The 19130-nt window shown below is 35.2% G+C and overlaps 1 protein-coding gene across 4 annotated transcripts in view; it reads left to right on the forward strand.

Moving 5' to 3' along the window:
• The window catches only part of RNF180 (ring finger protein 180), a 280386-nt gene that overhangs the window by 222154 nt on the left and 39102 nt on the right, over positions 1-19130 (forward strand). For all 4 annotated transcript variants that reach the window (XM_060295817.1, XM_030844068.2, XM_060295818.1 and 1 more), the window contains one exon: positions 7295-7420. In XM_060295817.1, coding sequence (XP_060151800.1) covers positions 7295-7420 — 126 coding nt within the window. The remainder of the gene's footprint in view (positions 1-7294; positions 7421-19130) is intronic.

The raw sequence follows: 19130 nt of genomic DNA on the forward strand, positions 1-19130 counted from the left end.
CCAGTCCCTCCTCCACCTCCCTCCCCCTTGTCAACTGCAAGTCTGTTCTCTATGTCTGTGAGTCTTTCTGTTTTGCAGATAGGTTCATTTGTACCATATTTTAGATTGCATATACAAGTGATATCATATGGTATTTGTCTTTCTCTTTCTGACTTCACTTAGTATGATAATCTCTAGCTGCGTCCATGTTGGTGCAAATGGCATTATTTTGTTCTTTTTTATGACTGAGTAGCATTCCATTGTATATATGTACAAACTCATTCTTTATCAGTAGGAGTATCTATTTCATGATGTCTTTTAGTGTAGTCACTCTTGTGCATTAATGTATGGAAAAAATATATTTTATTATAAAAAAGAAATAGAAAAATAAGCATAATGATTAGAGCAGTGTTTCTCAAATTTCTCTCATTTTCCTACCACCTTTACAATTTTTACTGTATCCACATACCACCAGAATTACTTTTTTACTTAAGGATTTTCTTCATATCAACACACATTTTTTAAAAAAATACTTATTTTAGCCTCATCCTTAACAATTTATTTGTGAATTTATGTATTTGATGTTCTAGTTTATACATTTCTTCTAATATACATTAAAATAAATAGGTAACTGAAAATTTTTAAATTTTTCATTCAATTTCATCCTAAATCCTTTCACATATGGCTAGTGGTTTGCAAACCAAGTGTTGAAAAACACTGCCTTGCAGGAGTTTAATGGAGGTTAATCTCCAGAAAAAAGCTTGAAAACAGGGATATTTAAAACAGTCCCTGGGGATTGTGAGTGGAGCTAGATATAGAGGGAGTGGAATAGATCTTCATTGTTGTTTTGGTTTTGGTTTTGGTTTTTTGAGCCTTTTAACATCATTTGGATCTTTTCAAACCATGGCCATGTGTTACTTTGACAGTTTTTAAAAATAAATAAGTAAACCGAAGTGCAGCATTAAATATGATTGTGGGCAGGGAGGATGGAGTCCTGTTTCTTTTCATACAGAAGACAGAGAATCATGGATTCTTTGAAGCCAAGAATGGATGCTGTGATAACCTTTTTTTTTTTAACATCTTTATTGGAGTATAATTGCTTTACAATGGTGTGTTAATTTCTGCTTTATAACAAATTGAATCAGCTATACATATACTTATATCCCCATATCCCCTCCCTCTTGCATCTCCCTCCCTCCCACCCTCCCTATCCCACCCCTCTAGGTGGTCACAAAGCACCAAGCTGATCTCCCTGTGCTATGTGGCTGCTTCCCACTAACTATCTGTTTTGAAGATCCACTAGTATATCCCTATCCATAGGCTTTCAAAAGCCTTTTTCTAAATCTTGAAGTGTAACTTTAAATACAAAATAATAACAGTATACATCATAACAGTACAAAGTACTTAGCATTTTGTCTTTATCATACTAAGAGCACAATAAAGGTTATTGTTGAATTGGGCTTAATTTAGTAGATCTCCTCTTGGCCTTATTATTCCTCTAACAGAGGGTAAACTAGTTATTCTTGGGTAATGAAACAGTTACTGAAATAATTCTTAATGCTCCAGAATCTTAAAGGACATCAATAAGCACAACTTAAACACAAGATGGCTGAGATGAAAGCTTGGATAAATTCTCTAACCTAAGAAGGTCTTATAGTACTAGCAGATTTCTCCTGGGCCAAAGGGTTAAAGTATTTGTAACAACTCTTTTCCTATTCAGGTATAAAAATCATGGGTATAAAATATTGCAGTACCAAATATTAAGTGGAATTATTACATTAAAATGGATAAAATTTTAACTGTAGTTTATCTACCTAATGAAATAGGAACCCCTAAATATTAACATCAGTTAAGCATAAATTATATTCTGTAATGACTTGTATATTGTAAAATCCATAGCTCCACTTTGACAAAGTGTCAAATATAGAATTTTTGTTTTTGGTTTGGTTTGGTCCCTGTTGTATGTGCCTCTGTCATTAGGCTACATATTTAGTTGGAGATGGAACTTCCTAACTAGATTTTAACTTTGAACAGTTCACTAGGAAAGGGTAAGAAAATCAGGTTAAAATTTATATTCAGAGGATACATAGATAAATATTCATAAGTATTAATGAGATACTCCTGGTTGGTCTCTCTTTCCCAACATTCAGAGTTCCTCTTGCCACCAAATCACATAGGACATGCAGTTACTAGGAGACCTTGCAGCCGCCCTAGGGTGAGAACCTGCCAGGTCTGAAGAGTTGGTTCTGAGGCTTATCTTACTCATATTTCTTTGAGTCAAAGTAGTCATATTCTGTTAAATGCAAGCTGCAATAGCAGACTCCAGTTTTCTCTAACTGGTAGTGTTCCCCTCATAGATGAACCTTTCTGGGTGCTCACATGGGTATAAAATGAGTTTCACTAGGAGAATTAGGGTCCCTTACAAGTGAGACTTTCTTGCCCCTCTTGCAGATGTGCAGATCAAGCATTGCCCTTGAAACCCTGAAGACAGTTTTAAGATAGTTTATAGATTTTCATTGATATCTAGTAAAGTGAGCTCAAATGTCAATATATTAGCCCTTCTCTGTTCCTGTGTAAGGGAAAGACCTCAAATCCCCTTGAAGCAGCATCCTCACTCAATTTTACTCCTGCTGCTGTAAAACAATACAAAGAAAACTATCTTAGATTGTATATTCTTGAAAAATTACTATTTTTCATCATATTAAATATATAAACATATACATCAACATATTAAAGAAGAAGAGTGAGATGAGACTAATCTAAAAGTTCTAAAGATCATCTCACAAGAGGTTACTTAAACTAAATGCTATGTTTAAAAAATGAGGGTTAAGCATTAGCTGGTAAAGATTGTTTTGTTAGAAATCTCCCTTTTTATATAAATGCCCACTGATTGGGACTCTTCATTCACAATCTTGTCTATTCCTTGCAAATGTCCTTTATTGTACATTAATCTCCTGGAACCAAATAATGCCTGTTGAAATGAAGGAAAGTTGGATTTCCACTTAAAATCAGGGCTCATTCTATATATATAATGGAAAACTCTTGGAGAAGTAGTCTTTTTTTTAACTTTTATTAAAACATGCTTCAAATTTCTTTTTGTCAAATCATCTTTTTGCAAGTTGCATCTTTGTGAAAAATGAAATATTATGTATCAAACAACATAGGACTCAGAAGGGAATTGTAGGGAAAAAAAAGCTTTCATTATAATGAGACATAATTTTAAGTAGGTAAACAAGGCCTTTAATAATCTAAATGAGATGGGTGGACACATATATCCTAGGCTTTTAAATTAGAACTTAATACCACTGGGTCCATCTAAATGACTGTGCCCTGTATTTATAATAATACTCTTATTATATTCCCCTCGTTAATAGGACCCTAAGGCCTGAATTAACTCTATCATGGCACTTACCTCATAACTTAATGGTTACCTATTTACTAGATAGGATTTAATGCAGGTACTATGCCTGTTTCACAGTTTTAACTCTTATACTTAGCAGAATGCTTAAAACTATTACTAACAAATATTTGCTTAATTATAATTAGTTGTTTAAATATAAAATTGCCCATATTGAAGCATAAAGCAGAAATCAGAGTTACACTACCCTATTGGTACTGCCTGTAGTTCAAAATTGCGCTGTGTATGTGGTTGTTCTTATTTTATTCTTTATGATACAATACAGTGAAACTCATGGTAATATACACTGTAATAATGTGAACTATGTTTTTATGTAGTTGGTGATTGACTCCTGCATTCAGCCAAGTCAAGAAGACTGGAACTCTTATCTTAACACTTATTTACTATTTCTATGATAGTGTCACGCAAAGATGCTGCTGTTTCCACTGGTACTGCCACCACATTTAACTAAATGTACCATTTGAGTAGACTTTAGAATCTTTCCAGGATATTCAGGGTTTTGTCTTTTTCTAGCATATTGAATGATATGAAATATTGATTACATCTAATACATTATAATGTATATTGTATTAAGAAGCCTCTACTCCCTAAGAGGTAGGGTTGGCAAAGGAGGAGATAAAGGTAGTTTTTATCACCTTTTACTCCAAGCCCTACATCTTGGTCTGCCTTCAGATTTTTCTCAGTGCTTCTTCCAAATAATTCTGAGAAAGGTAGTACTGAATATTTTTTTTGTTGCAATATCCTGGAGTTCCAAGTTCAAATGCCACTAGAATGAAGCAACACTGTTCTATAGAAAGAACAACATCCTTGGGTAAGGTTTGTACAGTTTATACCAGAGTGATATAAGGTTTAACCTATTTAAATAAATTCAGGTAATTTTAGAACAGAAAAGGATTTAAGGTCATTTCATCCAGTGGTTATCAAATTTGACTGTGCATCAGAATCACCCAAGGAGCCTGTAGAAAGCAAAGACTCCTAGGTCACATCCACAGCAATTCTGCTTCAGTAATATCTGGGCAAGGTCCTAGAATTTGTCTTTTTAACAAGTGCCCTCAGCAATTTTGATGCATAGCCAGGCTCCAGACGTGTATTTTGGAATCAGTGATCTAGTACAATGCCCAGCAGACAGGAATTACATTTAATTAATTTCTATATTTATAGCTATACCAGTAAAGTGCTAGACACATAGCTATTGCAAAATAAATGTTTGCCAGAGATAGGGTAGAAAGTGAGTACAAAGAGAAGTTCAACAACTTACGAAAGGTGCCACAGTTAAGAAGCATTAGAACCCAGTTCTTATTTGCCCCAGAAATGGAGGGATAAGGGCTTCTAGGTCCTCTTTTCTCCAAAGGCCTTTCAGATCAGTGTAATAAATAAAATCTTCCAACATCTCATAAGATTATGTTATGGACACATGTATTTATGTTCAACAAAATGTTGTAGGTACATCTCCCATCTCATTTTGCACATTTTAGTAATTTCTCTGATCATAGTTTTTGTAGGTATTATAAATATTTTTATGAACCCTTTTTTTTTTTGGTGCATTAATCACATGGGTTTGTTATGTAGGTTAAAAGTGCATTGTGTAATAAGTTCCTTGAAGCTAGAAAACAAAAATATCACAGTTATCATTATTACTTTTACCTCTCTCATGTATCGTCTAAGAGAAGTTTGATTTGTGACCAGCTTTCAAAACTGCACTTATTGGCCAACTCTTACAAGAATGTCTTTTTGATCTGGTTTACTGAAATCAATTACACTTCCAAATAAGTTTTCATTTTAAGAGAGGGCAGTGCAGTGGCATCCTCTGGTTATTGCATCAACATTTTAGAGCATGGCTACAAGCTCTCCAGAAGGAGGAGGAGGTGGAGAGGAGAAATAGAAAGGAGGGGAATAAGAATTCTTGAGTTTCAAACTCTTCACCTTGGTTTATATTATCTCCCACATGAAATCATTTACCCACCACACTGGTCTTACTTTTAAAGGCATTTAGGAAGTTGTGAGTCAATTTGCCCTAGAGTTAATTGTTAACACAATACCACTTATAGGATTTTTAATTTCTCAGAAAATAACCTGAATTACAGTCATCACTGCTTAAGGATAAGTCCTGCAAGAATTGTTACTATAAGTGAATGTGTTATAAGTCATTTGATAATCTCTTCCATTCTCTTCATCAGTATGAATGACACTGATGAGTCCTTTTAACCAGGTAGTAGTGCCATGACCATCTTACACTAAGGGGCTGTTCACAGGCAGTGGGCAGAGTGGACGTTGATAAAACACCTGTGCACTGCTGCAGAAAACACTGCGAGAATATCCAATCTGAAATGATTTAACTGTTAAACATATGAAGGATAAAACATTCACTAGCCATAACAACCTCCAACATACACGATGAGTACACAGACTATGAAATTACTTTTTCTCTATCTTGTGTGCTTTAATTACTGGCCCTTGGGTGTAGAATGGAGAAGGGAGTTGCCAGTTTAATACTTAACCTCCCTTGCTTGGAGTGGTCTGTTTTTTACATTGTTTCTTTTGCTGTTAAATGTAAACTCTGAGAATCTGTTTTCCCTGTGAATTGCTTAAGGAAAGAATCAATCCTGGAGAGTAATTAGGAAAAATAGAGATAATTTGATGTAACTGGTTTGAGCAGAAGCTCAAAGCCTGAAGGATGGAAACAGAGAAGATAGTATAGGAATAATTGTGGGATGAAAGTAAGAGGGCATCATTGATGGAAAGACTACTTTATTTCTCAGTTAGTAACCAGCTCTACACTGGCCTGCCTGAGAAGAACTTCTCCATCGAACAGTTCAACTCGGATCATGCCTTGCTTTCCCTGGCTCGTATCCAGAGACTCTTAAAGTGAATGTATGTGGGATCTAGTTCCCCCACCAGAGAGCAAACCCCTGCATTGGAAGCGCAGAGTCTTACCCACTGGACCACAACTAAGAGCCTGCATGCCTCAACTAAAAGATCCTGGGTGGGGCTTCCCTGGTGGCACAGAGGTTAAGAGTCCGCCTGCCGATGCAGGGGACACAGGTTCGTGCCCTGGTCCGGGAAGATCTCACGTGCCGCGGAGCGGCTGAGCCCGTGAGCCATGGCCGCTGAGCCTGCACGTCCGGAGCCTGTGCTCCGCAACGGGAGAGGCCACAACAGTGAGAGGCCCGCCTACTGCAAAAAAAAAAAAAGATCCTGCGTGGTGCAGCTAAGACCCAGCACAGCCTAAATAAATAAATAAATAAATAAATAAAATTTTAAAAATAAAGTGAATGTCATCATATGTGATCTTTGGTATTCGTTTATTTCAAATGAATATTTTCCTTTTCTCTTTAACTCATTAATGTTTCTGAAAGGTTGAGAATTTATCTCTACATCTTTTAAACTTCTTCATATCAGCAGCGTTAGCATCTAAATGGTCAACCCATCACATATGGAATGAAATAAAGAGACTATGACATAAAAAGTTCTAAGGATTTTTCCTTTTCATTATCACTCCTGAGCCATGGTTACACTCTAGTTATTCTATTGCTACACCCATAACACGTTTCCCCCCTTTTTCTGGTCTACCTGTTTATTTCCATCTTTTAGACTGCAGTCTTCTTGAGGGCAGGGCTATGTCTCATTCATCACTGTGTTCTGCATATCTGGTGTAGTATCTGACATAGGAGCTGCTCAGTAGGTGTGTGTTCTGTGTGTAGGCATATCAGAGTTGCATCAAATTCAGAGGAGTTAGGTTTGCTTGGGTTAAAAAAAAAAGTTGACTGTACTTTTGTCTTCACTGTCTTAAAGAGATCTGAATTTATTATCAAAATACTACAACAACCATTTTTCAGGTTCTTGCCATTTTACTCAAATTAATGTTTAAAAATACTATTTTCTTTTGCTTTACTCTAGAACTGAACAATGCCACAAAAACATTCTTTACTAAAGAATATTTGAAAAGAAAACAAAGCTTTCAGAAATCCAGCTCTGCAAAGTGGCCCCTACCAAGCCGCAGAAAAGCATTCCATCTTTTTGGAGGTAAGGAAGCTAATGCAAAAAAAAAAAAGGAAGAAAAGTCTGGTAACCTTGTCCAAGGTCTTCTTTAAAGCTGTTTTCTTTCTGCCTTAGATATATTAGTAGAAAAATATTTCTTTACTCGTCAATTTTAAGTAAGGATTTTGCTAAGTATCCTTTTACTGAAAGCTACAGGTGTACATATGAAAAAAATGGAGACTATACAGTAAGAGCAAAATCTGAGAAAAACTCATGATTAAATTAACTTTGCCTTGATGTCAGTAATGTTTAATATGTAGATAATGAACTCAAAAGTAACAGATTTGACAAAAGCTATATTTGACAAAAGCATTGGTATTCCTTATAAAGGTTTTGAACAACTCATTATCATAATTTAAGTTCATTTCATTTTATTGGTTCTAATCTGTTTTATTTTAATAAATTATTTCTCTTTTATTGAAGTATAGTTGATTTACCATGTCATGTTAGTTTCAGGTGTACAGAAGAGCAATTCAGTTTTAAATATGTATGTATATACACACACACACATATATATATATATATATATATATATTCCTTTTCAGATTCTTTTCCCTTATAGGTTATTACAAGATATTAAGTCTAGTTTCCTGTGCTATACAGTAGGTCCTTGTTCGTTATCTATTTTATGTATAGTAGTATGTGTATGTTAATCCCAAACTCTTAATTTATCCCTTCCCTGACCCTTTCCCCTTTGGTAACCATAAGTTTGTTTTCTATGTCATGGGTCTATTTCTGTCTTGTAAATAAGTTCATTTGTATCTTTTTTTTTTAAGATTCCACATATAAGTGATACCATATGATATTTGTCTTTGTCTGTCTTACACTTCACTTACTATGATAATCTCTAGGTTCATCCATGCTGCTGCAAATGCCATTAGTTCATTCTTTTTTATGGTTGGATAATATTCCATCATTCATAGATATAGATATATATAAACACACACACACACACACACACACACACACACACACACACCACATCTTTATCCATTCATCTGTCAGTGGACATTTAGGTTGTTCCCATGTCTTGGCTATTGTAAATAGTGCTGCTATGAACATAGGGGTGCATGTATCTTTTTGAATTAGAGTTTGTTCCAGATATATGACCAAGAGTGGGATTACAGGATCATATGGTAACTCTATTTTTAGTTTTTTAAGGAACCTCCATACTCTATTCTCTATAGTGACTGTACTAATTTACATTATCACCAACAGTGTAGGAGAGTTCCTTTTTCTCCACACCCTCTCCAGCATTATTTGTAGATTTTTTGATTTGAGGTGATACCTCATTGTAGTTTTGCTTTGCATTTCTCTAATAATTAGCCATGTTGAACATTTTTTACATGCCTAGTAGCCATCTGTATGTCTTCTTTGTAGAAATGTCTGTTTAGGTCTTCAGCCCATTTTTTGATTGGGTTGGGTTTTTTTGATATTGAGCTGTGTGTATATTTTGGAAATTAATCCCTTGTTGGTCACATCATTTGCAAATATTTTCTCCTGTTCCATAGGCTGCCTTTCTGTTTTGTTTGTGGTCTTTTTTGCTGTGCAAAAGCTTTTGAGTTTAATTAGGTCCCATTTGTTTATTTTTGCTTTTATTTCCATTACTCTAGGAGATGGGTCCCCCCAAAATATTGCTGTGGTTTATGTTAAAGAGTGTTCTGCCTATGTTTTCCTCTGGGACTTTTATAGTATCTGGTCTTACATTTAGGTCTTTAATCCATTTTGAGTTTATTTTTGTATATGGTGTTAGAGAATGTTCTAATTTCATTCTTTTACGTGTAGCTGTCCAGTTTTCCCAGCACCACTTACTGAAGAGACTGTCTTTTCTCCATTGTATGGTGTTGCCCACTTTATCATAGATTAATTGACCATAAGTGGGTGGGTTTATTTCTGGGCTTTCTATCCTGTTCCATTGATCTATATTTATGTATTTTTGCCAGTACCATGCTGTTTTGATTACTGTAGTTTTGTAGTACAGGCTGAAGTCAGGGAGTCTGACTCTTCCAGCTCCATTTTTCTTTCTCAGGATTGCTCTGGCTCTTAATGTACTGTTGGAGTCAGTTTGCTAGTATTTTGTTGAGGATTTTTGCATCTGTGTTCATCAATGATGTTGACCTGTAATTTTCTTTTTTTTTTCTGGTATCTTTGTCTGATTTTGGTATTAGGATGATGGTGGCCTCATAGAATGAGTTTGGAAGTGTTTCACTTTCATACTGTTTTATTTTAATATTTTACAAGTTGTCCCACAAGTTTAGGATAAGTAGAAAGTGTCTGTGCTTTAGTATAGAGTGTCTCATGCTTGTACAGAGGACAAGGAATACTTATTTCTGAGTTCATGTCTAACTAAATGTATGACCTCAGGGATATCATAGAAACCTCTTCTTTTGTTTGTTTCTGATCTGTAAGATGGTAATAATTATATATTCCTAATTAATATAGTTACAAGGATCAAATGAGCTGATGTGAAAGCACATTCTAAATTATAACTAATTGCACTATATAGATATAAGGAATTATCAAATTAGGGCAAGGCAATCTCTAATACCTTTTTCACCTTTGAGAATTTGTTATGTGTAATGATGATCAGACAGTATAAACATAAAATATAATTTCATCTTTTATAAAACCATGGTCTGTCAGAACAGTTTGTGCAGTTTTAGTATTTACCCTTATGATGTTTTTGGGGGGTCTGGTTGGAGAAGCTCAGATATGGGGAACTCTGATCTTCAGGGAACCGGAGGGACTTCTACATAAGAAGACCGATAAGATCAGTACAGCAATGATGTAAACCAAAAGGAGGTAAAAACAGAGCCTTGTATGGTTGAGGCAAAAGATAAATTGAATTACAAAATCCTCAAGGTTTGAAGAAAGTAGTTTAAGGACAAATATAACTTTATACAGTAGTTTGAATGAAGAAACTTAGTTTAAAGACATTTTATAAGTACATACTGTTTTATAAAATGGTAAGTAACTATAGAAACCCATTGTCCATAGATTTGGTATAGATACATTTTAAAATATATTACATTTAGCCCAAAATATAATGTGAAATTCAGTCTTACTTAAAGGATTTCATACCAAAGAAGAGAAAATTTATTGTATGAATTATGTGCTTTAAAAGATTCCTTTGTATCCTACCTTCTACCCTATACCCACATTTTAAAAAGAATGAGTCACTTTTCTGATAATCCCTCAGTATCCTTTGTCTTTGTGTACTCTGGGGTACTGAAGCTATAAATTAAATATTTGCTTCTTTGTGATTTAGTCTTATTTGTCCTCCCCATAGAAGTTCCACAGAACTTTAACTTTTTATAAGTTTTTATGGAGGAGGTTCAAAGTAGCTTTATTATACAACCTAACTTAAGCAATATATTACTATCAAGAGCTCAGCTATGCTAAGCAAGCCTCAGCCAAAACTGAAAGAGTTAAGCCTTTAATCACTTGGTACAGTGGTGTAAACAAGAGTGTAAAACCGGAGGAAATGCCAACCCCCCCCACCCCCAATATTCTATTTTCCCCCATGGAACAGTGCACTGGTCCAGGGTCAGGTCGACCAGGACAGATGTGGGGATAATCTTACTGTTGAGGAGGCCCCGAACAAAAGGCCTTGGTACTTTCATGGGCCCTGAGGGGTGTATATGTGTGTGTGTTGGAGTTTTATTTTTGGCGGGGGAAAGAAGGGAAGACTAGGAGTGGAAAAGTACTGAGTACTAATTCAGAGTGGGGAAAAGTATCTTTAAGGTTTCTCCCTAATACCCCTCTAAAGAGGTCTCAGCAGAGATCCAGAAGCCCTCTGCCCAAGCCTTCAGATAAAGGACCCAGGAATGCAGGTGCTGAGGACCGTAAATATATGAAAGAGCATCACAGGCCAGGGGCCTGAGACCTTGATTGCAGCTCCTTCAGAGATTGTAATGCACTGGCTTTACACCAGATCTGGTGTGGGGAGGGCAGCTTTCTTCTGTGATGCCTACCAGGTAAAGCCTCCATAATTGCCTATGGTCAGGCCTGAAAAGCCGCATGTAGGATTTTAATCACAAACCAGACTCAATTACCAGTATTACTGAAGCACCGTCTGTACTCCTTTGTTTGCTTCCTGCCTCCCCCGAATTTTGTATTTATCATTTCTTTGCACAAGTAAGTATACATATGTATACTTACTCAGTGTTATTTAATTTTGCTTGTCTTTGAACTTTTGCAGGGGTAACAATGTATGTATTCTATATTTGCTTTTTCATTCAGCATTATGTTTCTTGGATTTGTCTTTTCAGTGAGCGTAGCCACATTCATTTATTTTTACTGCTATACTATCACCCACTATGTGAATATGGTACAATTTATCTATTCTCCTGTTGATGAACAACTGAGTTATCCCATTTTTTGTTTATAAACAACACTGCTATAAATATTATTTTCATCTGTCCTGGAGCATAAGAGTTCCTCTAGAATAAATGCCAGTAGCAAACAGCTGGGTCATAAGAAAAACACATCTTTAATTTGACTACCTAAACCAAACCATTTTCCTAAATGACTGCTGATCTGTCACCAACTTTGTTTACCACATTTGATGTTTTCAGTCCTTTAGATTTTGCCAGTCTGATAGGTATAAAATGATATCTCACTGGGGATTTAATTTCACTTTCTCTAATTACCAGTAGGGATTGAAAATAACTTTGTATGTGTATTAGTTATAGAATTTCTTCATCTGTGAAATTCCTTTACAAATTTTGTCCATTTTCCTATTGATTGCATTTTTCTTGTTGATTTTTGAGAGTGTTAAAATATTTTCTGCTGACTCCTTTTTTAATTATTTGAATGGCAACTCTCTTCTCTCATTTGTGGTTTGTCTTTTCACTCTATGATATCTTTTAATGAATTGTAGTTCTTCATTTTCTTTATCATCTTTCTGGCATGTGTTATCTGCCTTAAGAAATTCTTCTCTATCCCCAGTGTCATAAACATATTTTCCTGGGTATTTTTCAAATATTTTCAATTTTTTAAAAAAATATTTTATTTTTCAAATATTTATATTTCAAATATTTTCAAAATGATTTGTGTTGTTGATATTTTCTGGGTTTTGGCGGGGAGGGGGGTTGTGTTATAGGGTAGAGAGCCAGTCACTTTGGGATTTTTTCCCATTTAATTTTTTCCAACCACCATTTACTGAAAATAATTCATTATTTCCCCCACTGATTCACAGTGCTAATCTGTTATATTTTAAATTTCCATTCGTGTGAGTCTATTTCTGAGGTCTTTATTTGGTTCCTTTGGTCTGTATATCAAATCCTGTGCCAATACCATACTGTCTCAATTACTGGAGCCTTGTAAGAAGTTTTGATATCTCCCTTCAAACTTGTTTTGCTGCATGAGTGTCTTGGCCTTTTTTTTTTCTTTTCTTTTTTTTTTTTTTTTGGCTCTTTGAATTTTAGAATCATCTTGTCAAGTTCCATGAAAACCAGGTTGGATTAAAGGAAGAAGTTCCTATTCAATGCATGAGTCAATGTGGGGAGAATTGACATCCTAATAATAACTTTCCCCATCCACTAACTGGTTTTTCTCTTCTTTTATTTAGATCTCCTAAATATTTAATGTCTATAATAAAATGTGATAATTTCCTTTACAAGTGTTTTATACATGTTTTGGTGAGATTTATTCACATATATTTGCTATGTTGTCATCCTTTTTTCTCCTCCTCTGAACCTTGAGTTTATATAGTTGCTGCAGTCCCACTTCTTAATTAACAGCTACCATCATCACCAGTCCACACACTCATTTGTTTCCTTTTATCCTCATATCCTACTTTCCATTATGTTGAGTTTATTTAATCTGTATCTTTTTTATTGTTTTCTTAAATTATGTTTATTGTTTTCTGTGCGTATATTTTAATTTACGGGAATGGTGTCATTATATATTGCGCTGTTTCTTATCTTTTTCATCTAGCACTAGGCTTTTAGATGCATCCGGGTAGCTATGTGTATTTATAATCTGTGGGTTCTAAATAATGTTATCCTAAGGTGTGCATCTACCACATTTTATCCAACTATTCACTGACTGGAACACAGACTACCTCCAGCTTCCTGCCACTACATGTAATACTAATGAATATCCTAATATGGACCTTGTCAAAATTTCTTTGGCCTATAGACTCAGGAGCAGAATGTATGGGTCACAGAATATGAATATACTTAACTTGAGTAAATAATGCCAACAGTTCCCCCAAATGACCAGTATAGATACCTATTAACAGTGCATGAGGGTTGGAAGAAATTAGAACTATGGAAAATGACAAGCGTTGACAGAGAATGGAAATTAGGAACACTCAGTATTGATTTAATTTGCTTTTATCTGATCTCTAGTAGCTTAAGATCCCTACAAATGCTCATCAGTCTTTCAGATTCCTCTTCTGTAACTGCTTTTCTCATTTTTCTAAGGTGGTTTCTGCCCTTATCAGTTTTACAGAATTTCTTGTATATTCTAGATATTAATCCATTTTCTGCTTTAGACACTATAAATCTCTTATCCCATTTTATTATCTGTATATTAAGTTTGTCCATGGTGTCCTTCACTGAAATTCTGAACTTTGACGTAATTAAATCCACCTTAAGTTTGCATTGTCATTGTGTTTTGAAGTTTTAAGAAGTTCTTACCCATTCCTAGGCCACAAAGGTTTCTGCTTAGGTAAAACTATGAAGTTAATATTATAAAACCTTTCTCATTTAGGTCTTTATCTAGAATCTACCTCTTATCATGTGTTACAGAGGGTTCATGTCTTTCTTCAAATAATAGCCCCCTTTTCTGAATATTAAATAGTGATTCCGGGTTTTGTTAATTATTCTCTGTTGTTGTATAGAAATGTCCTTGTGGGATTTTGATCCCATATTCAGCAACCTTACTAAATTACCTTCAGTTTCATTATTTATAGGGTTTGGGGGGCTTTGAATGAAGACAATCATATCTGTCTTGTATGTAAATAAAGACACATATCTTTCAAACTAATTATACCTTTTTTTCTTCTTTTTTTTCTTGTCATACTTTCTGAGTGAGGACTTCTGTTTAATTTTGAATAGAAAAACCGATAGCAGCATCTCTGATATTAAAAGGAATATTTTAATATTTGCCATTGGGTAGAATTCTTGCTCTGTATCTTGGGTAGATACCGTTTATCAGGTTTTAAGAAAGTTCCCATCTGTTCCTAGTTTTCTCTTAATCTCTTTCTTGAATGGATTTTTAATTTGGGGATTTTTTTCAACATTTTTGAAATGACTATAATGGATTTACTTCTTCAATCTGTTAATGCGCTGAATTACATTAATAGATTGTAGGAGATTTTCTAATGTCAAACTGCTGTTGTATTCTTGGGAAGAACTCAACTTGATCATTTTTGTGCATTGGTAAACTTGGTTTGCTAATTCAGGCTTCCCCCACTATATGAACGTAGAGCATTCCTGTGAAATTTTTCATAAGCCAAAAGGGGTAAAGCAAAGAAACAATTACCTTAGGACACATCTTGCTAATGGATACACAAAATAAACTGAGATAAAGCACAGATGCTCACAAACACGGTTCATGCTATGGCAGCCTGATGCTGAGATATTGGCTGTAATCCTGGGGAAGGAGCTTGGTGCCAGTCTGCCTACTGGGGGTATGTGCTGCCTCTATGATAGCTCCCTGCAAAACAAACGTAAAATTCTTTTTTCGATTTTCATCTTTTTGCTTAAAAGCCAAAATCTTTTTCAGATTTCTTTCAGTTAGTGAAAAGAGGTATTAGTTTAGGCCTTTCGTAAAAGCAAAAACGGCATAAAGTGAACTTTTGAAAAGCAGGGAATACCACTTTTGCTTGAGGTTCTTTTTTTTTAACATCTACATTTATGAGTAAGATTGCCCCTATGTTTCCTTTTTCAAAATGTCTTTGTTTTCTCAATTTCTTTTTTGAATCAGTTTATATAATTTATCTTTTTGCTAGGAATTAATTTTTTCTGTTTTAAAATTTTTTGACAAAAAGTTGTTCATATCATTTAATCTCTCTTGTATCTATAATTCCGTTCTCTTTGTATATTAATATTATTTACTCATGCCCTGTTTTTTTCCTGATCTTGCTATATATTTGTAAATTTTATTATTCTTTTTAACTAATGAATTTTTGAAATTGACTCACCGTATCTTTATTTTCAATTTCATTAATTCCTGTTCTTTATTAAATCCTTACTGCAATTTTTTAATTTATTCTGTCCTTTTAATACCATATTAAGGTGGCTTTCTAGGACATTAATTTTTATCCTTTTAATTTTTAAAAAATTATTATTTAAGGTCATAAATTTCCCTCTCAGTAATCTCAGTAATATATTGTATGCCGTATTTTTGTTATTCTTCATTTCTGATTATTTTTCATAAGAATAAAGCACACTTAATTCAATATTTATTGAACCATCTTGATTAAAAATAACGAAATTGTACAAAATTAGGATCATACTTGAAAATTGGGATCTGTGATATCCATATTATACCACAGTACTCAACATACCATGCCATCCATGCCATGTTAATTGTTTTCTCAAAATTGTTTCTTTTCAGCTTAATTTTCAGAAGTTGGTAGAAGGAAGTAAGGTGGGAAGGTGAGGGATATAACTGGAAAGAATAAACATTGCCATAGACGCCTTTGGGTCCGTACAATTAGTGTTCTTTCCACAAAAACAAAACATTTTAACATAGTTTTAGATTTCCTAATTAGTGAAGTTTATATCAACTCTTTTGAATTCATTCAGCCATAAAGCTCGCTCACACTTACCTAGTACAGACCCATCCCTTTCACCATGTCAAGTAGTGTCTTAGAAATATTGATGAGTAAGCAGACATGTTTTAATTTTTTTTTACAAATACATATTTTAAGTGTTTATACATAAAATGGGTTATGTGAAAAGGAATGGAAATATTCTAGATAAATGTGAGCTAGCACTTTACATTTCTTATCAGATACCAATTACACTGCTGACTCTGTCAATCTTAGTTCCTTTCTCTGAAGTACCTACTGTTTCCAGGCGTTGCATCCTCAGTTTATCTTTATCTAATTGACATGATTTTCAGCCATACCATTGGTTTCCTAAGAAACCAATTTTGCATAAGTGTGTCTGTGTGCGTGTACATATATGTATATATACACACATATAAAGTTAACCAGCTAAGAGGTTTTACTAAGATCTTTTTGCCAAAAAAAAAAAAAAAGTCCACAGTGTTGAATTTTTATTTTCTAAATATACTCAAGTCAAACAAAATAAAAGTCATGATTTAAAATCCAACGTGTTGGGCTTCCCTGGTGGCGCAGTGGTTGAGAGTCCGCCTGCCGATGCAGGGGACGTGGGTTCGTGCCCCGGTTTGGGAGGATCCCACATGCCGCGGAGCGGCTGGGCCCGCGAGCCATGGCCGCTGAGCCTGCGCGTCCAGAGCCTGTGCTCCGCAACGGGAGAGACCACAACAGTGAGAGGCCCGCGTACCGTAAAAAAAAAAAAAAAAAATCAAAATCCAATGTGTTAATTTTTTCTGGCAAGAACATGCAGCTGAAGTGAAGGTGTTTGAGATATGTTTATAACAAATCCATTCATTTCTTGTAAAAGCCTGGCGAATTGTTTTATTTGCTCATTAGTTCATCTGAAGGTGTTAGATTGATTCTGCAAGTTTAAACATGCTCAGTATAAATGAAGGACTATTCACATGGAAAAAAATGCTTATCTCTAATAGAGAACAAAACAGTACATGATCAAACAGCAGGAATTTAATATAACCCAGAAATCTGCCTTCTCAGAAAGTTGGAGGTAAAGTCAGAGGGATTTTAAAATATGTTTTAGATGTGGTGCTGTCTTTTAGTAGAAAGTTCATTAACCTTTACATTTCTTCTGAAACTAAAACGATTTTATTCACAGATAATTTTTGGAAAGGGCCTAAGAACTCTGTCTTTTTCTTTCTATTTATTTTCTAATGGGAGAATCAGGCCCTGTTTTTGCTATAGGGTTTACTAATGAGTTTAAAATTTCGAAGCCAAACCAGTAATAAGCCTTACAATATCAGAAACTACTTTAAAAACAGGTAGTTACATGCAATCCCACTAAAATATAAAATCATAGATTCTAAAGAGTTAGAGAAGATACATAATGTAACTTCTCCAACCAATACAAGAACAGCCTCAACAATCATGCTCGGAGATGGATGTCTAGATTCTGCTTATCACATACAATGACAGGGAGCTTAACTACCTGAAAAAGTAAGTTTGTCCATTTTAACAACTCTTTCAGATAAATTTCTGTGTAAATGAAATCTGCCTTTTCACAGTTTCCTTTTATTGATTCAAGTCTGTTTTCATCTTCCTCCATAAGACTGTTCTTCAAATTTTCAAAGACATATATGATGTTCTCTGGAAGTCTTTATTCCACACAGAAAATATCCACATTCCTTCAACTGTTCCTCATGGAAGCTGGTTTCTGGGTCCTGGTTGCCTGTTTCAGGGATACTAATGGGACTGGAAACCGTGTCAATTGGATACTGATAAAATAAATTGAGGATGCAATGCCTGGAAATGGTAGATATTTCAGAGGAAGGAACCAAGATTGACAGAGTCATCAGTGCAGTTAATCCTGATAAGAGATATAAGTGCTAGCTTACATTTATCTAGAATATTTCCATTCCTTTTCACATGACCCAGTGTTATTCTGGTGTTGGGTCATGGAATTCATAGTCTCTGTCTAAGGCTGAATAATTCAATTGGGCAATGAACTCAAAATTAAAACACCCTTTTCTTCTATATTAAGTTTATGATTGAACCAAATTATAATACAAATTGTACACTTTGTTCAAATATCACCACTTTATAACTGTTATTTTTTAAATTACCAGAAGTTTTATCCACCACCACCCCCACACACACAGACACACTCTCTTACACACATAAATTCTATCCGCTTCATGGTTTCACATATATAGAAGTTGCTTTATTAATCCTATATGAAGTAGGATGTTGGTAGGAAATGCTACCTTCATTTACAAATACTTGCATACATAACATAGATGCACACATATGCCTGTACATGCCCACTCACTAACCACAGGACCCCTGAAATTAGCACTGGAAGCAAATTCTTATGCTGGGAGAGGGTGGCTGCATCTGACCTTGGCCCTGAGCTCACCGTTTTAATACCGTGCTTTCCCATTACTAATGATTTCCCTATGTACCCTGCAGAATAGATGACACAGAGTTAAAACGTTTAAACATATAATAAGGTGACCTTGGTACTTGATCCTGTATTTTTTGAACCTTTGATTAAGAGAGACCAGAAAGGAAGTGAAAGAACACAGCCAAATTCAAACTGGACTATCAATGTCTAAAGACTTCAGAAATGTTCAAGTGTTCTAAGGTCTGACCACTGTATGACATTGTTAGGGCAGTAGGCAATATGTGTATTCACTGTGAATTATCCTGGAAAATTGTGGTCAATCTTGGAATAAAAAATGGGGGCTTCCCTGGTGGCGCAGTGGTTGAGAGTCCGCCTGCCGATGCAGGGGACACGGGTTCGTGCCCCGGTCCGGGAAGATCCCACATGCTGCGGAGCGGCTGGGCCCGTGAGCCATGGCCGCTGAGCCTGCGCGTCCGGAGCCTGTGCTCCGCAACGGGAGAGGCCACAACAGTGAGAGGCCCACGTACCGCAAAAAA

The sequence above is a fragment of the Globicephala melas genome, chromosome 3, assembly GCF_963455315.2.
Source record: "Globicephala melas chromosome 3, mGloMel1.2, whole genome shotgun sequence".
In the NCBI taxonomy this organism is placed as follows: Eukaryota; Metazoa; Chordata; class Mammalia; order Artiodactyla; family Delphinidae; genus Globicephala; species Globicephala melas.